At 41.8% G+C, this 23078-nt stretch overlaps 2 protein-coding genes and 1 non-coding gene across 5 annotated transcripts in view; 1 reads left to right on the top strand and 2 right to left on the bottom strand.

Annotated features, from left to right (window-relative positions):
- TRRAP (transformation/transcription domain associated protein) overlaps positions 1–11227 on the bottom strand; it is a 77074-nt gene extending 65847 nt beyond the window's left edge. For 2 of the 3 annotated variants that reach the window (XM_059862001.1, XM_059862003.1), the window contains exons 1-17: positions 11085–11227; positions 10820–10894; positions 10125–10275; positions 9710–9759; positions 8691–8801; positions 8041–8145; positions 7360–7443; positions 6554–6610; positions 5811–5936; positions 5405–5482; positions 5088–5176; positions 4152–4248; positions 3639–3777; positions 3077–3155; positions 1947–2181; positions 859–1186; positions 649–746 (exon numbers count right to left, since the gene is read on the bottom strand). In XM_059862001.1, coding sequence (XP_059717984.1) covers positions 649–746; positions 859–1186; positions 1947–2181; positions 3077–3155; positions 3639–3777; positions 4152–4248; positions 5088–5176; positions 5405–5482; positions 5811–5936; positions 6554–6610; positions 7360–7443; positions 8041–8145; positions 8691–8801; positions 9710–9759; positions 10125–10224 — 1776 coding nt within the window. In that variant the 5' untranslated portion in view covers positions 10225–10275; positions 10820–10894; positions 11085–11227. The remainder of the gene's footprint in view (positions 1–648; positions 747–858; positions 1187–1946; positions 2182–3076; positions 3156–3638; positions 3778–4151; positions 4249–5087; positions 5177–5404; positions 5483–5810; positions 5937–6553; positions 6611–7359; positions 7444–8040; positions 8146–8690; positions 8802–9709; positions 9760–10124; positions 10276–10819; positions 10895–11084) is intronic. The other variant, XM_059862002.1, reaches the window with a different exon arrangement.
- On the bottom strand, positions 9838–9984 carry LOC132335569 (small nucleolar RNA ZL1). The gene has a single exon (XR_009488699.1). It is a non-coding gene; the product is annotated as a small nucleolar RNA ZL1 (small nucleolar RNA).
- Positions 11228–12034: 807 nt separating the features above from the next.
- Positions 12035–22066, top strand: TMEM130 (transmembrane protein 130). Its single transcript, XM_059862004.1, has 8 exons — positions 12035–12203; positions 14620–14910; positions 16318–16486; positions 16894–17063; positions 17725–17809; positions 19440–19642; positions 20623–20735; positions 21488–22066. Exons 1-8 carry the CDS (start codon positions 12140–12142, stop codon positions 21662–21664), a joined length of 1272 nt encoding a protein of 423 aa, XP_059717987.1. The 5' UTR covers positions 12035–12139; the 3' UTR covers positions 21665–22066.
- Positions 22067–23078: the final 1012 nt, after the last annotated feature.

The following is a 23078-nucleotide window of genomic DNA, read 5'->3' as shown; positions in this document are numbered from 1 at the left end:
ATTGAGAAAACACATACACTGGTTATAGAATTTGAGTAGCTTATTCCTCATCATTCTTAAAATAGCTTTTGAAAGTAACTGAGATTTTATGGGTTTTACATGCAAGCCTCACACAAGTAGAAGTTGGACGCAAGAGCCAACCATGACAAAAATACTAAAATTAAGTGTTTTCAGAACAGATTTTAAAACTAGAAAGTTAGAAATGGAGAAAAACAACAGGAAATTTCAATGTATTTACAAATTACTTAAATACCCAATCAAACACATTTACATTTCATTAGTACTTTCTGTAACTACAGAAGATAGACGTGAATGCTTCAACTGTTAGCTAAACTATCTTTTTCAAGGAAAAACTTAATTCACTACATGAAAGACTATTATTTCCAGTCTGACCTGCCTGCATGAACAGACAAAAATGGCTGTTGAGAAAATAATCTGTTGCTTGCAAATAGTAAGTACGTTGAAATTCACTTTTGAAATTAATTCTTCATATTGAGCATTTCTCAAAAGTTATGGTCCCAATTAAAGACTTAGTGAAAATATACTATATGCAAATCCGTGTTTTAGCTGACAAATAAATCCTCTTATTAAAAGATCTAACATACAGTAACTGTACAAATAGAAGTACTATGTGGGCAGGTTACATACCTGATAAATATCTAATGCTTGCATTGCATATTTTACCAGTTTTATATAGATTTGAGTCTCCTTAGGCTGCAACTGCTTATTAGGAATGAATTGTGCTTCTGAAAGAAGAATAAGAGAGTTAAGCATTAAAAACTCTATTTGCTTTCATTCTAGAGAGGTTTTTTTCTGCAGAATTATGAGAGATAAAAGCAATTAAATATGCAGTTTTACCACCAGGAGCTTTGCACGAGGTGATGCCCCACGTGATCGTCTTGACCCCACAGACCAAAGTTTTCACTAAGCTCCGGCAATCCGTGACCTGAAATGTCTGCTTGTCTTCTTTTTCTTTCTCCCCTTGTTTTTCAAACACAGGCACAGGTGCAGGGGCCACGGGAGTGGCTGGGGCAGGAGATGGGACAGGAACAGGGGCTGCATTTGCTGCTGTGGGCACTCCAGGTAAGGCAGCTTCAGCTGCCCCGAGCTCGGACTGGGGCTTGCACTTCTTAAAAATGACAGAGAGCTGGTAGCGTGCTATGGTGTGGAATTTCAGAACAAACACCTAAGGCAAAGGAGGAGAGGAAAGAGCAAGGAGGGGGGAAAGAAAGGGAAAATAAGTTTCTTCTTCAAAAATCATCCTAAATTTAAGAGCACTAATATTTCAAACCAGCATACTGAGATCAATAAAACTTTCAGCTATTTTTGAAGTCATTCAAATGACAGCAAATGTTTTTAAATGTATCAATAAACTAGTTTGCCTTCTTCAAACAAGTAGTGCACCCTTGACTTTCAAAAATACAAAAAACAACCTCCATATAAAGATCATTAAAAAGGATCATTATGTCTTCAAAGAGCAGATATTTTTAATTGGACAGATTGTATTGTGCCATGCTAAGGACCCGTGTGAAGATCCTCTTTAAGGGCTTAAAAGAAAAACCACACCAAAAAGCACACCCATAACCACAAGGCATTAAAAACTACAATTCTTGCATAGTCCTACACAAAAAAAAAAAAAAAAAAAATTTAGAATAAAATTATTAAAAAAAACCCAAGCTACTCAAAACAGGCTTTCAATTTCCTGCTTTGAAACTAGCCACTGAATGAAGCTGAGTTGACAAAGCATCTCCACTACACCTGAGATATTATCCCAGCTGCAGAGCATTTTAAAGAGCCCTCCTGTGAAGCACTGAAGTGAAATACAGTACACAGGCTGTTCCTACATATTCTAATTTCTGAAGAGAGGAGAAAGTAAAATGTGATTGACAACATACTACAAAACAGGATATCCAAGCAATTATCAAATGCTTTAAACAAATCAATACCTCCAGCATTCTCATAAGGATGTCTCTACCATTTCCATTTTCCTGTTCACTTTTAGACCGGATACAGTCCACCAAATTTAGCAGGAGCTTGCAAGACATGGTCTGGATACTGCTTGGCAAGGATTCATCATCAATGTTCTTGGCAAACAGCTGGACAGCCAGGGAGAGGTCATTGAGAGGCAAATGCTGCCGGACGTGATGGACCAGGTCTGCCAGGGTGCTGTATGCAAGGGGTCTACAGCCAAAACAAGGAATGAGGAAAACACACTAAGCACAACTAAAAAGTTTCCTAATCTGATTAAACAAACAATTACTGCCCGGAGGTACTTCCAAATTTCTCAATGTAAATTTTCTATTTTCATATGCAAACCCAGAGTTCACAAGGCTTTTTCGATTACATGAGGAAATTTTAACCTGTGCAATTTAACCAATGATGCATCAATCTATCCCACAACTCTGGTATTGCCTCTCTGATCTTTCTTCCTTCACTGCAGAACACCTCACTACATATTTTCATCTACAAGCAGTTAATATACATGTTAGCCACATTTTGAGCAGGGCTGGTAATCTGTTTCGTAATTAATCATAGATGATTCTAGCAGAGAAAATACTTCTAAATCTAATACATGTTGTCAATAAGGTACACTTGATACTTAGACAAAAAGAAGTTCAGATTCAGACTATTGAAGACATAGAAAGTTAAGTGGAGAGAACTTACTTCTTCAATTGCAAACAAGTAAGTTTTAAAGTATTCATTGCCAAAACAGTTTAAATCTCATTCAGATTTTACACCAGATATAAGACTTATGGTGTTTCACAAAATATTGGGCAGATACTGAGTTGGTTTTCCTGTTTTGGTTGTCCTCCACAATTCAAAAAACTGAAATCATCTTCATTCACCCATTTTTCTTATTTTGTCCTACACTCATACTACCATGCTGCGCCATCAAAGTGTTAAACAAAAGCCACCATTACAGCAGGAGAAGCTGTGCCAATAAAACAATCTAGTAAAATTAGTTATTTGAAACAAAGATTTAGGATCCTATACAGAAGCTGCTGTAAATATTAATGATTTTCAAAGTAAGCAGCCCTGGCAGGCACTCAGATCATTACTCTGAACTTTCTCATACCTCAGCGTCTCCCGGGCAGTGTATCCAGAGCCAATCAGTATAGATTCATCAAACAGCTTGTCCATGCATGGAATAAATTCTAGATTTTAAAAAACAGAAAAATGAAAAAGCCATACACAACAATTGGCAAAGGAAATAATTAAAATAAGATAGTTAAGCAATAAACATTTAAACCTGAAGTTAGAAAGTGATTTTATCTCCAAATTAATTTCTGAAGCTTATAAAAGTCAGTGCCATTTACAAGGAAATTTTCAAACAATCTCTTGTGACTGTCTACTCCACTGACACTTGCCCCTTGAGTAACACTGCAGTACTCAGGCAATGCCAATTTTATTTGCAAAGAGAAAAAAAGTGTTCAGGTTATTTACAACTTTGAAAAACTTTTTGTACATAACTAATGAGTTACTGGAAATGACAAACTGGGCAACCCTGCACACAACAATTCTATTTGGCCTGGCATCTTGTGACAGTCCAATATAAGTAAGTAATATGCCTCAAAAATTGACAGAAATAGCAGAAATCTTTCCAGTTTACAGGTACACTTGTAAAGAGTGCTACATACGGCTCCTCAGATCTGTTGTCAGGATGTGCTTAGCAGCAATCAGGAGCTCCTTTCTGAGGTGTGCTGTTTCAGCTGGACAATTGGAGAGCAGCTGCAACATTCCTTTTACCATTTGCTGAGAATATTTAGCCACTAATTCCTGCCACAAAAAAAAAGAGTAACATGAATACAACTACCACAACGTTCTATTCTTAAGGTTTGTGTTACATTTGCAAAATAGCACGCCATTAAAATTCACTAGATTCTCTTACAAAATCTAATCCTAAAACTAAGACACAGTAGTCATTCCATAAATGCCCAGGGAGGGGAAATGGCATATTTTTACTTTGTATTCACAGGATACTTTTGATAGGATAACCAAGTACAGCTACTTGGTTATACTTCCAGATATTCCACACAAAATCTCCCATCTCCAACCCCTGATGCATTGCAGTCATGCAGGTTTACTTGCCTGCCATAAAGCAACTAGAAACCTGATGCATTAAGTACCAAAGTATTCAAAATTCATCCTACCTGGTAAATTCTGATGATGTAAGCCAAGAAAGACAATGTTTTAATCTGAGCAGCAATGAAATCAGCATACAACTCCTTGTTATAAAGTTTATGTTGTCTGAAATGAAAGAGAACAGTGGTTACAATTTTATTCCTCCCCTTTAGTATCTCCACTCAGAAAATTCAGTGAAGCTTCAAATTACATCATCTTGTAATGAAGTTTTTGCTTCTTAAAAGAATACAATCCCTCTGGAAGAGCCCATTTTCAACAAGCCCTCTGCCATTCAAATTCCCAGCAGCACTTTCTACAGAAAGCCAAGCCAATACAAAGCAGCACACATTTGGCTCAGCTCCCCTAACTGGGGCCAATTTTTCTCCAGGCAATATTCCCTCCCACAGACTTGTCTGTCTCTCTCAAGCTCCAACCACTTAACCAGGTCATCCAGGCAGACAGGGAAAGGCAGAGATCTTGCTCCCACTGCCCTGATCAGAACCACTTGCTGCTCTTCAGAAACATCCCTCTCTGAGGCAGGAAAAGCAGTGCCTATCCCTGAAACATCACAAGGCTTCATGTAAGCTACACCTTGAAGAGCACAGCTCCATCATGGATGGTATGGAAAAAGATTAAACAATGACAAGTGTCCACACTCCCAGGGTCTTCATCACTGCCTGTGACAATGTGGATTTTTGTCAGGAAATCTATTTTAAAAACTCATTATCAAATAATAACTAGCACCTATTGCACAACTATGGACTCTACCAATGAGATATAATGACAATAACTTCACCTACAGAACCTTGGTAATTTTTAATAATCATTGCTACTTTTGAGATTAAAAGCATAAGACCAGAATCAAAAATCACAAGATAGAAGACAAAAATATTTTGAGCAATACTGAATGACAGGTTTAAGTAGTTTATCTCAAATATCATCAAAATACTGTTAAATGCTCTTACCTTGCTTGAGCAGAAACTTGTATTATAATAGTGTTCATAATCAAGGGCACAAATTCAGCTACTACATTATGAATGTTCAGTTTGTAGAGCTTAAAAAAAAAAAGTATTATTAGAGAAATTCACAAGCCACACTTGCAGTCAAATTACTGGAGAGCTAATCAGAAAAAAATTAAGACATCTCACCAGCTTTATTTTTAGATGATATTTTAATTTCAAATATATATCACATTCATTATTACTAATATGATAGCCAAGAGAAGTTACCTGAGCCATTCAGTAATGAAGTATTTACATGCAAAATACTGAAGTGTACTAACCTGATACATGAGAACAACAATAATAGGTAGCTCAGCCAAGACCTTTAGGGATAAAGATCCTCTGGGAATTATTGAATGCTGAAAGAAAGAATACATGCTTTACAAACAGTCTAATTATTAATTCAAAAGAGTATGTAAAACACATTTTTACAGAAACTGCCCATTTTAGTAGCACTATATTTAACAATAGCATTTTTAAAACATAAAAGTAGTGGGTATTACATTAAATAAAAATCCTGTAATTACAGCTCCATAGAAAATACCTGGAAAGTTTCAATCAGCTTCTACATAAAAGTTTTGATAACAAAAACAAGCAAAAAGAAAGTCTGTTATTTTTGCCTGGCATTATGATCTGTGGTCCTGTGCTACAGCCAGTCCCCCAGCTAAGAGCAGTGAGAACACTCACAGTCCTCGTTTCGCTGTCCTCTCGCTCAGGGTTCACCTTCACCACGATGGTTGTAATCATGCCAACCATCTCAGGAGTGGGAACAGTGTTCTCTGGAATCACCTGAGGGTTCTCAAAGTACCGATTCTACAAGAAAGAGCACAAGGGAAATATCACAATGCCAGTAACAGTGGAAAGGCCATCCATCTCCTCAGAACTCCCCCAATAATCCTCCCCTGGAGCAGTTTTCTCCTCTCTGCAGTGATGTTTGTGCTGCAGCATCTGCCCGGGCCAGACACACACCCTGCGACCTCTCCCCCTGGACAGAGCAGCAGAAAAGCTCCCACAGCCAAGGCAGCTCCTCTGCTGAAGGAAAACATCCCAAGAGTTACTCTGTATCAGGGAGGGAGGATCAGACTGGAGCCTCCCTTCATGACCTCACCCTTCCCTCAAAACCAGACACATTTGGGTACCTGGAGACCACTGCAGCCAACCTCACCCTGCTTCAGAACTCCAGCTCACCTCCATCTTCTCCTACCACTAACCTTTTGTTTCTGTGTGCCAGAAACAAAAGGTTTCCCAATCAAAATCTAAATGTCTCCAGTTTTAGACATAGTTTTAATAAATAGATTCACTAAAACTATCTTTACTTTGTATCAACAGACGCAAAATAATGATGTCAGTATCTTTTAGAGATAAAAATCAAGAAATAAGAACTAGTTTTCTGACTAAAGCAAGGGCAATTTCATAAATAAAAAGCTTACCACTACTTTAGGAAGTTCCTTGTAAATCTGTTTCACAAAGTCCAAAAAATGATGAATCTAGGAAGGAAGAAGTCAGTTACCATAAAGAAATTTTTAAAAAATACTTTTAAAGCCACAATTTTAGAATCTCTGTATTAACAGCACAAATATATAAAATCTCTACTCACCAGTACAGTATATTTTTTATGATAACTGAAAATAATCTGAAAGTGTTCTCCTACCTCCTTCTGCTTTGTTAGTATTAATTCAAATTTCACTTGGAAAGAATCTGATCTACCTACCAACTTTACATAGTTCCAATATGGTATTGTTAGGTATAATTACTATGAAACAACTAAGTCTTCCCAGGAAAAAATCAAGGCAAAAAGCAAGAGAATAACAATGCAAATTTCCAAATTCCCCTCAATGAGTCACAGGAGAGAAGAGGGGAGGCAGGGGGAAGTCAGTCAGAGTAAATTCTTTTTCAGGATTTTCCCTTACACACTAAAAAGGCATCAATTCTCTTCCTTTGTGTGGGAATTTTATTCCTTAGACAGCTCATATTGTCCATAAACATTTAAACCAAGTACAACTAAGCTTTAACAGTTTGGTTTATTCCCCAGGAGTGCTAGCATTATGCAATTTTCTTTTAAAAAATCACTTCAATATTAAAAAAGGGAAAAAAATTAAACATATGGTTATGACAACAGGTCAGGCAACATAAAAGGACAACAGCAAAACAAGCCAATCAACCCAGTTGAACAAAATAGCAATTCTGAAGAGCATGGCAGCAAGTTTTATACCATGTAACACCAGTGATGACTTACTTCTTGAGTGATTGCTGGTCGGAACTGTTTGTGCAATTCAATAATTATTCTCAAGCAAATCAGTACATTTTCTTCATTCTCTGTCTGGAAAAAAAAAAGAAACTTTTTAGTGAGCTCACTGCTGAATTCTCCAACTACTCAGTGGGTACTTCGAAACCCTGTAAATTTATACTCTTCTCAACAGTCAGAAGTGCCCCATTAATATGGGTTTGTGTGAGCAAAATGCCTTTCCTTGGATACCCTGCAGTCCCAGAGTATGGCTGAAATTAAATCCACCCCTGGGGGAGTAAAACCCAGACATTACAAGCACTCTGTACCATCAGATCTGCTCCCATTGCCTCTCAAACAGAGACCCCCATGTGAGCTTCAAATGAGAGTGCTGTGAATTCCAGGAGAGAAAACAAACTCCCAAGAATAAGCTATCTGCCAGAAAATCCTGCCCAGCATGAGAACAGCTCCCTGCATTTGTAAAATCCGAGTTTCTAAAGGGCAGAGGAGAGCAGGCAGAAAGTCTGTAGATGGTAAGAGAGGGCATGGGTGAAGCTTAAACAGAATGTCTTTCCATTCCTGCTCCAGCAGCACAGCTATTGAAAACCTACCCCAGCAAACTCTGGAGATGAAGAAAGTAGAAGAAAATATTTCAGAACATTTCAACCAGTTTTAAGAGGAAGTAAAGAATACCTCTAGAAATCTGAACATCACAGACAGGATATTTTTGGTATGAAGACGAAGATGTTCATTTGTTGGTATTCTGTGAATTATTTCAAGCACAAGCTTACGGAGTTGCTGTAGGAAAAAAAAAAAGGAAAAATAATGATATGACAGAACTTTTTGAAAAGCCCACAAAACCCAACAATTAGTTGCAGGATCTTTTTCAGCTTAATAATTCTGCATATTGAAATAGAAAAAAAGCCATTTTATTTCATGTAGACATAGCCTTGTATACAAAAACATAACTCTTCCTACTACCCACCTATGTGAATGAAGCAAATTTAACTAATTTACAGCTGGAAACCAGACTTTTTTTAAGGAATGAAATTTTAAGTATTTAATGACAAAGATTCAACTTTTGCCTTTCATTCCTAACCTTCAGTAAAGTCAGTAATTTGTAGCAATGTGCAGTATTTCAGTAAGAAAGCCAAATCTGTTGCACCTACTTTTCCTTCTTTTTTACAGAAGCCCAGATTAGCAAAGTTTATAAGTAACTTATTTAGAAACAGGACTTTTTCAGTTCCACTCCACATGACAAATCTATTTTTAGCAAGTCTTAAATTAGTTCATTAGGTTAATCAAGGACAGCAAAAAGGCAGGAAATGCTCCACACAGCTTACCTGTGCTGGCTTCTCCTGCAGAAACTGAACTTCCCCATCCTGCAGAAAGGTGAGAAACCGAGGGATGATGTGTTCCAGGAATGTAGAATATTGAGGGGATGATGTCACATTCTAATTAACAAAAAATGGGGAGTTATAGACATCACACATTCAGTACATTCAAAGCCACTATGAAACATTTTCAGTGAATTTTGAATAGATTCAGTGACTAAGTATCTGCTGACACTACAGAACCACGTGACCGCCAAGAGAACATTAGCAAAACAAATACAAATCCTTCCTACTGAAGGGAAAAGAGAATCAACTAAATCTTCAGATTCTAACAGGTCACCAGACTAAGCAGTTAAAACTATTATTTTAGTCAGATAAATTGTTTCAGAAATAGCTTAGGCAGATAAAAAACTCCACAAGAATGATTTTAGTTTGCTATAACTTCAGAACAGGCCCATAACAACTAAGTATTCAACTAAAGTATAATTTCTGCTGACACAAGGCTGGGTTAACTTGTGTTTCACATTTTCTCTGCTGCTCATCTAAAAAGATGGTCCATCACCATGCAAAAGATGTCACTGATGTCAGATTCTACATCTGACAACTTCTCTCTCACTTCCACACCATGGAATACTCAGAGGAATCAGAAGGGCCTCTGTTTCACAAGGGCACAATACACATTTGAGCTAAATAGAAGAAAGCTTTAAATACAGACATTTCATAGCATTCCAAAACTAGAAGAAAAATTTCTTACTTCACTTTTATTTAAATGCTTAATGAATAAAGATTTGGCAATGAAAGCTCACTAAGTCCAAACGTAATTCTTCAACAATCTGGTTAATTCCTAAACACAAACCTAGAATCAATGACTAGTAACCATATAAATCATTAGTCACAGGATACTACCATTAATATTTTAGCTGTATAACATCAGAAATTCAATTAATAAACTAAGCACAAGAAAGGCTGCCAAACCAGGGGGTTTTTGCTGGGGTTTTGTTGCTTGGGGTTATCATCTTTTTATTTACCTCAAAATTCTCACTGACTTCCTGCATCATTTTCAATTTGGTTTCATCAGCTGAAAATGGAAATTCAAGCAGAAAAATGTGAGTGTAAAACTAGGTCATGAAGGAAAACAACAAACTCATTGATCAAAGAAGCAATCAGATCTTATCAGTTTAGCTATCACAGCCCAATTATAAGACACACAGTAGTCTCAAACAACCACCGCACAACTGCACACACACACACACACCTCACTCACTTTGGCTCATGCAAGTGTTTCTCATCATTTTGCTTCTTCAAAAATCAAAACTCAAACAAATTTCAAAGTGAATTTGACAGATTTCACTGTCTCTTTCATCAACTGTCAGAACAAGTCTGCAACACTTGTGACACAAACTACTGAAGAGCTGCAATTTACAAGAAGAAAAAGTCTCTTACGTGTATTGACATCTGTAAGAGCAGCCACAAACTGAAGGTATTTTTTCATCAAAGTGGTTTGGTCCACCACCGTAGGCCCTTGCGCTGAAACAAATGCCATCTTGGAGGAGTAAAGATCAGCTTTCAGTACATAAAATCAAGATCAACACACCTACAAAAGAATACAGAAGTATTTGCTAGGTTACATGGCTTGCAAACAGCAGCTATCCCATCGCCTACACCCATTCTTCTAACATATTGAAGAGGACCACCTTTTCCAAAGACCACAACTGTAATATTTACTTAGGCTTACAAGTACAACACCAAGCATGCAGAGCACTCATTGTGACAGGAGTGCACTAATAGATAAAAGGGGTTATTGAGCTCTTCACAGCACCAACATTCCCGTGTTCTGCGCGGTTTCCTCTCTCCCAGCAGCAGGCTCCAGGCTCAGGGATGCTCCCAACACGCACACCTGTCATCATCTGCCCTCTGCCCCAAACTTACGGCTCCCCTCGGACACACCCCTGCGGGACTCGCTCCCAGGAGCGCCTGCAGATGTCCTGCCGCCACAAGCTGCCTGTCTCGCTCGTAAAGAAGCCTAAAATCACATCTGGCTTGAGAGATCGGCGACCTCCCTCCTCCCCTGGGGGGTCTCCGTCAGTTTTGCTCCCGGCCAGGTCCGGCCGAGCCAGCCCGGGACCCCGCGCCCTCACCTTCCCCGCCGCAGCGCTGTTCGCCCGGGTTGCTCCCCGCTGCCAGGGCGCCGTCACGCCGAGCCCATCTCCGCCCTGCGAACACGGGCACCGTGAGCGGCCGCAGCGGCGTTCCCCCCGCCCCTCAGCCCTCCCGGTGCCGCGCTCGGCCCCAGGCCTCCGGCGGGGCTCCGGCCGGCCCCTCCTGCCCGCAGCGCGCCGGTCCCACCTCCCCCCGCCCCGCTCCACCGCGCCCAGGCCCGGGCCCCACCGGGACGCTTCTCACCCCGCGGCTCCCCGGGACCGCCCGGCCGCGGCCCCCCGGCTCCCTCCTTTGTTGCTCCCGGAGGCCGCCGGCAGCGCATGGGCGCGACGGAAGCGCCCGAGCTCAGTTCCGGCCGCCTCCTCCCGGTGCCGCCTCCCGCGCCTCTCCCCGGGCGGAGACGGGCGCGGCACCGCCCGCTCCCTTCGCCGGCCCCGCGAGCCTCGCACGGCCCCGCCTGGACCCGCCCCGGCCGGGCGCTGCCAGAGGCCGCCGCCTGAGGCCGGCCCCGCCCGTCCCCTCGTCCCCGGAGGCTCCGCTGGCGCCGCGGCCGCCGGTAACAGCGGGCGAGGGGTTACCGGGGTAGAGGCGGCCGCGGCCGGTGCCTCCGGCCAGGGCACGGCCCACCCCGCCCCGACGGTGCCCCGGGGGAGCGGCGGCACCACCGGAAGCGAAGCGCGCAGAGAAACTGATCCGCCGCTAGAAACAGAACGGCGGCCCGGAGCGAGAAAGGGCTTCGAATGTTGAGTTTAAGAAAATAAAAAGAATAAAAGTGAACGAATTAAAACCAAAATGTACAAAACAAAACAGGAAAAAACAAAATAAAACGACAAAAAAAGAACACTAGAAAACCACATTCCGGCGCTTTTGCTGTCGCTTCTCTCCAGCAGGGCACCCGTTACAGGCCGTTCGGAGCGCTGCGGGACCGGTAACAGCAGCAGAAGTGCCCCCGGCAGAGCCATCCCCGCGCCGCCGCAGGAATACTTTATTTATATGCGCTTGCCGCAACCAAAGCGCGGCACAAACCCCTTCCCAAACACTCCGGGATGTCCCCACGCTGTCGGCAGATGGGAGGCATTTGTGGGTTTTATTGATTATTTGTTTAAACCGCCGGCGGCTTTGCATCCCTGTCGCGCTGGCAGCGCGGTCCCGCAGGAACTGCCCCGGGAGAGGCGGCGCTGCCGCGGGGGAGCGCCCCGGGGGCGCGGACACGGGAGCCGCAGTGCCGCGGGGGCAGCGCGGCCCAGACCCGCTCCCGCTTCCCGAGCCGCCCAGTGCCCGTCCCCGCGGCCCCCAGCATGCGGTGGCTGTTCTGCATCCTGCCGCTGCTGCAGCTCGGCCACGGCCGCTCCCCGGCCGCAGGTAAGGGGCCGCCGGTCTGCGCTGGCATCGCCGCCGGGGAGAGGGCGAGGGGTGCGTGGTGCTGGGGGCGAGGGCTCAGACCTCGGAATGAGCTGCATCACGGGTGGGGGTGGTTCCCTGTCCGACCCTGACAGATGTCACAGCGATGAAAGGAGCTCTGGGCACGCTCCCACCACCCCAGACTTTATTCTCAGGCGTTGCTATCTTGGTGCCTGCAGTGGAGGTGGGGCATCCCGGGAAGCCGGGGTTCTGCTTTGCACTTCTAACCCAAAAGCTGCACTTCTGCTGACCCCGCGCCGCAGGTCACAGGGCATCTGGGCAGCTGCTGTCCCTCGCTATGGGACTCACAGAGCTCCGTTCTGCAGAGAGAGGTCGGAAAGGCAGGAGAAATCCCTGAATTGGATGGAGTGTTTTGCTGTGCCGGTCACTCCCTAGGTGACCTTGGGTTAGCCGCTGAACCCAGCTGCTGCAGCTGTTGGGATGGTGTGGCCCTGATTTGTAAGGCACCGTGATAACCCCCAAGGAGAAGTGCTAGATAAGCATGAGGTAGTCGGCTATTTTTTCCCTGAATTCTGCTGAAACTAAGTGGAACATAGCCTGAATCTTCTAGAGACATGAAACCTCCCTCTGCCAGATTTCATCAAATCACAAGCATTTCTCTTTTAACTCAGAAAACTGAACTCAGGGCCATTTCTTGTGCTGTGAAATGAGAACAGTGGAGTTCTTTCTCAGGCAGAAGTGTTACAGTTCATTTCTCACAGTTCTTCTGCCTCCAGAATTGTTCAGCACCTGTGATCTGTAAAATAAAATGCACAAATACCATCTCTTTCATCCCATCCCAAGCTGATGGGTGCAGAAAAGCCAGCACAGGAGTCAGCTAGCCCCAGTGCTCTCCTCATATTAGAAGCCATGGATGAGTGAGAAATGCAGTTTCTAAAGGTCAGAGATTGAGGTCCCTGGTAGCAGTCTGGCTGCTGAAAGAGAGGATAAGGAAAGGCTCCTGCATTAGAGCCTCCCAGCTCTGCTGCTTTGCCCAGCACTGCTGATGAGAGGAGAGCCAGGTAGAGCTCTGATACAGGGAAGGGAACATGCTCCATGTTGGAGGCAAGCAACTAGACCCTGCTCCCAGCTCTGTCCCAATTCACAGCTATTTTGCATTTCCTTTTGGTTTGGGGCTTGATTTTGTTTTTTAACACATTCTTCTTCTGCACTGCTATTTTTTGGGAAAGATTTAATGTATTCTTTTCACAAAACTCAACACTGTCTATTGCAGTAGTTGCAAGATCTGAAGTAAGTAATTTGAGTAAACATGGCAGAGAAGATAATGGTGAGTCATTCAGAGCAGCAGTATCACAGGTCCTGCGCCTCTCATGCCTTGGTGTCTCATAGAATCATAGCATGGTTTGGGTTGGAAGGGACCTTTAAAGGTCATCAAGTTTAATCCCCTGCTATGAGCAGAGACATCTTCAACTAGATCAGGTAGCTCAGAGCCCAGTCCAATCTGACCTTGAATGTTTATACTGGGCAACCCGTGCCAGTGTTTCACCACCCTCATTGTGAAACATCACCTCCCTCAACCTGCTGGCTGATTTTTATACAGCCTCGTATCTTTCTTGGGCGGACATTGTTGGCTCAATCCACCAGTAGCCCCAAGTTCTTCTCTAGCCCTTCATCCCCCAGCCTGTATACCAGGAGTTACCCCAATCCAGATGCAACACCTTGCACTCAGCCTTGTTCAGCCCATGAGGTTCCCATGGGCCCGCTTTTCCAGCTTGTCCAGGTCCCTCTGGACAGCAATTGATCTGCCACTACAGCATGGTACATCTTTTATTTGCCTTAGGACTTCTGGTCCTTCCCTGTAAAAGGAAATTTAGGGTGGACCATAGAACAGAAAATGCTTCTACTGAGTATTTTTTTATGTTTACTTATGAGGAAAGTTAGATGAACTTTTCAACAGAACTGGCAAAGGAATCTAGTGAATGAAATCTCACCTGAGTTTGAAAGTTTGCTTCTTTAGGGCAGAGATTAGAGCTGAGCCTCTTCCAGTAGCTAGAAGTCTAGTGATTATGTTAGATCATTAGTGACAACCTATAGCCAGCATGCAGCTCTGGGTGTAAAACCTCATCAAAGCTTTTGTGATGTTCTTGACTGAAGCTGTCTTCTACTATGAACATTTCTAGAACCCAGTCTGACATATTGTTTACTGCTATTTATTTGAACTCATATACACATGCAACAGTTTCTGTTCCAGATATTTAAACAGTAAAAAATTATAGTGGTAAATTCTTTGCTGGGATAAGTGTCATTGTGAGTCATATAACTAGAGCTGACTAGTTCAAATGTATAAATAAATAAATGAAATTTAAAATTCCATACAAGAAGGTTTGGTTTACTCATTTTCTTCTGCTTTCCACAGAGTTGCATAGCCTGGAAATAACCAACAATGGTCCCATCACAACAGGAGCTCAAGCTACTGTTCAAGCCAGGCTAAGAATGAAGAACAAAAATGTCACATCAAACTGGTATCACTTTAACTGGGTCTATGCTCCTCTGATTCTGATCGAGAAATCCGAGCAGCAGTTTAATTCCATAATTAATGTGACTGGTGAATTCCCTGGCACTTTCCCTGTGTCTGTCTGGGTGACTCACAAAAACTGTTGGTTGTGTCGGCCGATTGCAAGAAACGTCACTGTGCTCCAGATTACAGGTAAAATGGGTGAATGGCTTTCCAGCCTGTTCCTCTCCAGGAGCTCAGGATATAAGCCTTTGCAGCATCAGGGAGAAAGCCAGTGTAAATATGGCTTCTGACAACAGAGTTTGATTTGTAGCCCTGTGGCTGGCTGAAGGTGGGTTTGGGGGGCATGGTAGAATCAGTACCATTACAGCCATGCTCTAGTCTCAGCAAACCCAGAAGAAAGTGTGGTGCTGCCTGTGTTTTCCTACCTCTGTCATTTAGAGAAACTGAACTGGAAACCAGATGCTTCAGCAGCTGCAGTTCACACATCAGCATGGGTCAGTGATGTCCAAACTCCTAGAACAATCCTTCTTCTTCTGCTTCCCAGCATTTCTAGACCTAAAGATGGGATGACCATCAGCAGTGCCAATCTGCTGCTTTTCTCTGTTGCATGACACAGCAAATCTTAGGCCATCAGCACAGCAGAGCATTACATTTTCTTTTAAAGCTCTGTCCGAGTGTATTGAAATTGGATCTGAAATCATGGCTGCATTTCTAAATGTTGCTAAGTGCAACTTCAGTTCTCTGGGAATATTCATAACTATAAATAAGGGTTTTTTTTACAAATTAACCACTGGTGTGCCATGGTTAACCAGATCTCTGATACAGGGATTGACAGCCCCATTCCAACAGTAATTGCAATTATTACTTGTGCATCACCAAAAAACCTTTTAACCAGATTTAATGACTTGTTAACAGGATAAGAGTCTGTTACTAGTAATCAATAGCCCATTAATTTTATAACGAGCTGGTGTCTCATCATATCTCTTTGTTTGTAGGTTAGAGAGGATTTTTTTAGATCAGTCCTTGCCACTCATTGCCCAACCAAGAACCTCTCATAGATAAAAACATTCCCCCCTTTCTGTATTCACAATTTATAGCACATCTGTAATTCATATAGCCAAATCCTAATTTCTGTAGAAACAGCTAAAACTAAGGGGGGAAAAAAGCTACATCAAAAACCTCACAAAACAAACAAAAACCACCATCCCAGACATGATGAATATGTGTACTGGCCTGACTCTGAATCTAGATGCTTGATATCAATACCAGTTATTTTAAAATAAATAGTAAAAGTTTATATTGAGCCCAATCAGTCCAGGATTATTTCTCTTAGTTCTATTGGGTGTTTTATCATGGCCCATTGTATAACCCTCAATAAATATTTTCGTTTCATTGCCTCATTCACACGCATGACAACGCTGAGTAACAGCTGTAAAATACCCTTAACCACTTGGACTGGGACACAGCAAGACTTACCCAGTACATCTGAAAGGATGTTTTGATACACAGAGCATGCTGTGGAAGCATGCTGTCATTCTTCTGTCATATATGCTGTCATACATGCTGTCATTCTTCTTTCCCCTTTTTATTCTGCAGAATTTATCACAGGGAACCTCACCATAGCCCAGATAGAAGACAGCAGAGTTACCACACATGGTTCTAGCTCCCCCGTGGACACAGTGACCCGGATTTCCTTCTCTCTTCATGACCCAAGTCATTACTTCAAATCAGCATCATTTGTCTACAACTGGGATTTTGGAGATGGGTAGGTGGTTACTTTGTTTGCTTTAATGAGTATTCAAGATGGTTCTGATTCAGATGTTAATCTAGAGAAAAATCCCAATAAAATCAGTTAGCTAATAGTCAGCCTGCTATAAATGTTGTTTTCATAACTTACTGACTATTCCTATTCAGTTTCGTGAATTCTTTTAGCATTATCTTTAGTTTCTTTCATTAAAAATGCAGAGATTTACTCTGGATCTTGTAGTTCTATAGGTAATACCACAGATATAAATCCTCGTTTATATGGACATAAAGTAGAATTAGAGTCACAGCCACTGGAAGATTGTCTGTAAAGAAAATATATTAGAGCTTGTCCCTTTTTAAACCAGAAATATGCAAGCACTTGGTAAAAGGCAATTTTGATTCTAAATCTTTTCCTGTTGCACCCAGAGTTTACCAGATTACCAAGGCACCCTTTGTCTACTGCAACTGCTCCTCCATGGGGAACCGCACGGTGCACCTGAAGGTCGTGGCTGAATGGGAGCAGGTTGGAAGCATCATACACAAAAGAGAAATGATGCAGAAAACTGGTGATTTTACCACAGCTCTGGAGCTCTTGGGTAATTATGAAGCATTTGCACCTCCAATGCAGAACAAGCTGTGTATGTACAGATACAATCTAGTGTGTACAGATACAATCTAGCTTTGACATGGTAACACAACTTCAACATTGTTTCATGTGCAAGGACTGAGTGAACACTGACAGTCCTGTGTTTCCACTGCAGAATTGACTATTTGCTCTTCTAGGGCAGAAAAATTGGTGGAAACAGATAAAATCTTCTGTGTCTTTTTAATCTACAGATAATTTTACTGTCTTTTGTAAAAGTCTTACATACAGTTCAAACAGCAAAGTATTTATGGTAACTTAAGGTTGATTTGTTTGTTTAATTTACACCAGCTATCCCTAAACAATAAATCAGTTAAATCAAGCATTAGGAAAGTCTCATTGATTTGATCAGCCTCAGGAATAAAGAAACACAGTATTAAAAATGTAAAGAATTAATAAAGTTGATTATACATATAAAAAGGAATCAGACAAAAAGTCAGAAAACTTACAACATCTCTAGTGGTAGGTTTCCTTTTGGGGTGTGAGACAAATAGTATTATTTGTGGGACTAATGAAGCTCAAACCTGCAAGTCTGTGCTATGAAAACAAACCTTCACTGGGAAACCAAGTTTACATGTGGAGTGTGATATCCCTGGCTTTTCATTTTTTCTCAGATGCTGTTAAAAGCATTGACATAGTGGGCTCCAGAGAGACTCATGTAATGGAAAACTTGAATTTATCTCTTCATATCAATGGCACGTAAGTAGCAAACACAACTTCTTTCCTTAAAATTGTCTCTTTCAGTGTTTCTCCCCAGTGTTTCCTAAAAATAGTTTAACCCCACAGAACAATTATTAAAAGACAAAACCAAAACCACCTCCTTCCCCCCAAAAATACTGTTGAATATTGCATTTTCCTGACTTGAAATGCCATCAGCTCTAAGAGCCTGAAAGACCCTGCATCTTTACAGAAAAGAATCCTCTTATATAAAGCAAATGCTATTTTTTTTTTAAATCTTTGTAAAGGGAATGTTAAAAGACAAGTAGCCAGAGAAATAGCAGGGGGGAATACATCTGAAAACTTCTTTCTGAACTTTTCTCCTTCACCAATTTCCCTGATATTAAATTGAAATATATTCCTAGCCTTGTTGCATAACAGCAAAGCTTGGCTGGCATAGGAGATGAATGGGTTTGGGGAGTGATTCTGGCAAAGTTCAGATTGCCACAAGATGAATAACACATAGGAGCCCCGTGCAGCAAGGATCATAGAAAAACAGGAGAGCTGTGAGCACCTCAATCCTAGCACAAGCTCCCTCAAGTTGCAGCATTAGAGCACATTGGAGTTTTGCAGTGAGCAGCATCCAAACTGAGGCATTTACCAAAGGCATTAACAGTCCCAACAGACAAAGCAGCATTCAGAAAGTGAAAGGCATATTGGCAGGAATGGCAACTGGAGATGGCATCCCAGTAAAGGTGAACAGCCAAAAACTATGACAGGCAAACCTGACATCAGTAAGACAGTCTTAGTGACCTCCTAGTCACAGGACTGGGGCTGATGCAAGAGGAGTTTAAGATAGAGATGCAGTGACAAAGAGATGGGTTGTCAAAAACAAAGCTAGAAAATGAGATAAACACATAAACCTGATGCTTTCTTTAGCAAAGAATGTTGTAATGAGATAAGAAACAAAAAGCTAATAAAATAGGGTAAAGAAAATCTCTGTTATCAGAATCAAAGTCTATAGTGCATAAGGTGAGTTTAAGCAGAATCAGTTGAAACAGGGATCTGGAAAGGTAAATAAAAGGCTTCAATTAGATGTGGTGAGAAGCCACATAGCCACAAAGTGCACTAAATTGCTTGATAGTAAATAAAAGCCCTTTTGTTATTGTAAGGGAATGCTGTGATCCTTGAAATTTACTTACATTTTCCAGCTATTAGTCCTTTGTTCAGAGCTCATCTTATATTCTTTCCAGTTTCATGTGCAGGATGTTTTAATTAAAACAGTCTTGGGTGTGCTTCAGTGGTACAGACAGTAATCTCTGTGAGAAGGACAAAAAAAAAACTACCTTCCCTTGGAAGTGCAGGAAAAAAAGATTCCTTTTATCTTTATTGAAGAAGGACTATGGAGTTTTCTACACACCGTGGCCCACTGATGACCCTTGCAGGTATTCAGCTCTCAGCTGAAAGACCTGCCTTTATAGAAGCATCACAAAGAACTTTTTCATTTGGCATATGCTATAAACCAAACAGTGCAGTGGATAATTTATTTGCATTTAAATTAACTTCATTAGTTTCAAAATTATTCTGCTATTTTAACCAAGCTCTTTGCTGAAATTTTTTGTAGAGTTTTCACCTTTTTTTTTATTTTGCCTTTTTGCTCTTGTCGTTGCAGCCCACCACTGGCATTATGCTGGCTTATAAAATCCGAGTGCATTCCACTTGAAGGTGACAAATGCCATCTGGTGGAGATCAGTGGCTCCTGCTACAACCTCAGCCACACCTTCAGGGACGCGGGGCAGTACTGCCTCAGTGTCAGGGTGGAGAACGGCGTGACAATGCTGCAGACGTACCACGGGATCAAAGTGCGGCCAGCAGGTGAGGGACAGGGAGTCTGAGCAGCACGGAGAGTCCCAAACAGGTTAGGGACAAGCGAAGGTTAACCAACTGCAGATGAGGTTTCAGGAATGTGGTGTAGATCCCTAAAACAAGAGGAATAAAAAGGGAAATGAGAATTTATAATGTGCCTGCTGTAATTGCTCTGAGCTTCTTGTGTTCTGCTGAACTCTTAGTCCCAAGAGTGTCTTGAAGCTACTTAGTACACTGGGAAGGCTGCATTACTTAAATGAAATATTTTTCAGTTTAAATAGTCCAGCTTTTGTAGTTAGAGAGGATAACTAGGGAAATGTATGTGTCTGTAACACTATCTTAATTAAACAGTCTCAATTCTTACTGCTTAGTTTAGTTATGGAATTTTGAGGGTAGATTTTTCTAGGCTTCCATTTCATTACAAGTCTCTGTCCCTCCTGCCAGTGACCCCAGCTGGCTCCCCCATGCATGGTCACACATGGCCCTCCTGGGTCCCTAAACCACCTGGAAGAGGGGTTAGGTGCCAGGGGAAGAGGATGGGGCACAGCCAGGCTGTGCCACAGAGTGGTCACACCATGTCACTGGGAGCCAGCTGTGTACAGACACTGGTGTGCATGCAGGATTCAATCCTCTGTGCTGGAGGCTCTTGGCTGCTGTGGAGGTGAGAGTCCTCCCCATCCTCTTGGAACCCTCTTGGGGTACCACAAACACCCTGGGGAGTCAGGGGCTAACACGTAACTGGGTGGAGGTTTTTAGGCTCTTCAATGCAAAGAGAGCATAAAGGGAAAGACTCTTACAAACCCCTCTCCCACTCCTGAGATTTCAGAAAAATCTGGAGTGATCAGAGCTGAAAAGTTTATTCCTTCTTATAGACATTCCATCTTTTTTCTAAAAATACTCCTAAAATTTCTTCATTGTGTCCTTCTCACTGTTGCCTTTTTCTGGGGTATTTTGTCATTCCAGAAATGTGTCCTTGTGCTTTTTCCTAGGAATGCACCCAGCCTTCTTTGTCCTGCTCTGCACTGCTCTGGTTTCAGTGATGCTGATACTGGTGCTGTACACAACCTTTCGAAGTCACACACAACAAAAAGATCTCGTGGAGGTATTCAGTTACTCTTACTTTGAGTAAGGGATAGTAATGAGGTAGCTTTCAGCCATGAAATGTATCTGATATGAAAGGTTCTTCAATCCCCAGACAAACAGAGTGGGAGGGAGAATTTCCCTGGTAATTGTGATCTGTTCCACAAAAAAAAACCCCAGCAGTGTAGGCAAATGAAGAAACAGCCATGCTTCTGGTTTGGTGCAGAGAACTCTGAATTGCCAGAATAATAATGGGCAGGTTTTTAATATTCCCAAGCAGATGCTTGCATTGAAGCATCCATTCCAGAGGATCTGCCTCAGAGTAGTTACATGAAAGAAAGCAAGGAGACAGTGCAAGATGATACAGGATAATGAAAAAGGAGGGGTATGTTACCTAAAGCAGCCCTAAATTGTTACCTACCCCTTGTATGTGGCCTTCATCTCCCCAGCTCCCTGCCATCTCTAATATACTCTCACTTGCTACAAAAGGTGTTTTTGCAATAAGCACGAGTTCTTAAATCAAAAATAGCTTTCATGGTACTTTGGAAAGTACCTAATACCCTTTACACTGTGCCACAATATAGATTATATACCTCTAGAGACGCTGTCTATAAGCCATGTGCACAGCAGGTATAAATCAGAAGTCTATTTGAAGTTAGTGACTGAGTAAAAATGGTTGAGGACCAAGTGCCATTTGCAGCCCAATGTGCTCTTGCTGGACTTGAGCCAGTGGGAACTGAACTAAAAATTAACTTTTTGGTGTTCCTTTCCCAGGTAGCTGACTTTGACTTTTCTCCACTGTCTGATGAACACCGGTCTAATCATTCCAAGTCAGGCTGTGGCCCAGTATGTTGCAGATCATGTTTTCTTCAACCATCAAAAGAAGCTGCCTGGGAGAGTCATGAACTTCTACATTCACTTTACAAGCCAGTCAAAATGTACACACTGTGAAGAACACAACTGCACTTTGGTTGCACTAACTGTCTAACTTTCTCACTTAGGCTAAGTCAAAAGCCTGGTGCTGCATGAATGGTTTGGTTTAGCCAATGCAATGAGGTTCACCACTTGAGTTCCAGCACTTGAGTACTTCATTTTCTGAACTTAAAAAGAACAAGAAACACAGTAAAAGTAGCTTTGTATTTTTAACTTATACGGGGGGTGTGTACATTTACAGCTGTAAATGCAGCATTTTATTCTTATGAAAGATTGTTTTATGTGCAGGTTTGCTAAATTCACTACCTCTTGTAATTTCTCTGTTCCTTCTGTTCTCTGTTCCAAAGAAGAAAATGCCTAAGACAAACATACCTCCTTTCCTATGTAAACAATATTACTGGAAATGGAAGTCACCCAAAATACTGTTGAATGTGTATTTCTTCTATTAAGGAACTGATGTGTCCATGTTGAAAACATAGGAGGTGTTCCCAATGAACCAGACTACCTAATTATGTTGTTCTTTTTCCTGTCCTAAAAGACCCCTTTTTAAGCTAATGGGCTTCTGTCAGACTGCAGTGGTAGTGACATACTCACCTGCTAGCAGTATTTTGGTCCTGCATAAACCTCCACATGTCCACCACTTTCTAAAATAGAATACCAGTCTAACCTGTATAAGTAGCTTTTTTTTTTTTTTTAGGCTATTCATGCTTCTTTTATACCTCATATTGCTCCCCAATTAGCCACCAAAGGTCCTCTTCCAAAAAAATGCAACAATTGTTCAGCAAAACATATTTAATTGAAATTCCTAATCAATGTTCAAGGCTGTATAAACTCCATGCCTGCTGCAGACTATCATCTACTATCAGCTTCCTGCTCAGCCAGGCTTTACCACTGACATTTCAGAGTACCCTGGAGGCTTTTAAACAGAAGTGCCTTTGTGTCCACTTCTTTTTTTAAATGTGACACACCCTCCCCACCTCTGTTTAAAGCATATGGGTATTGTGGGCTTAAGTTTTTTCATAGTATCTCAGATGATTAGAAGATAATTGTCTGAATGTGAGGGGATTTACCATGAGGTTTCTGGGGTACTCATCTCACATGTTAGGCTTCTATGCTTCCTCAGAGGAGCCCAGAGCTTCAGTTCTTCTGTGAAAGAAATTACATGACCCTTAATTAACTTGATACATTTAAATTAAATAGGATCATGTAAGATAGCAAATCCTATAAACCCAAGGTTTTGTCAAAAGGTCCCTTCCAAAGCAGAACTTCTTTCAGCTTTTCTTCCTGAGAAATGGTATTTCTAAGCAAGCTCAATTGAGAGTGGTGTTCTTTGTATTCTTTCTCAGTGCTCTGGTATCAAACTCTTATCTTCAGCCATATTCAGTTACTGCTAAGAATGTGCCCCTCTTTAGCAAAGAAGCCACTGTGCCTG

The sequence above is a fragment of the Haemorhous mexicanus genome, chromosome 17, assembly GCF_027477595.1.
Source record: "Haemorhous mexicanus isolate bHaeMex1 chromosome 17, bHaeMex1.pri, whole genome shotgun sequence".
In the NCBI taxonomy this organism is placed as follows: Eukaryota; Metazoa; Chordata; class Aves; order Passeriformes; family Fringillidae; genus Haemorhous; species Haemorhous mexicanus.
This window is presented reverse-complemented; position numbering and strand designations above follow the sequence as displayed.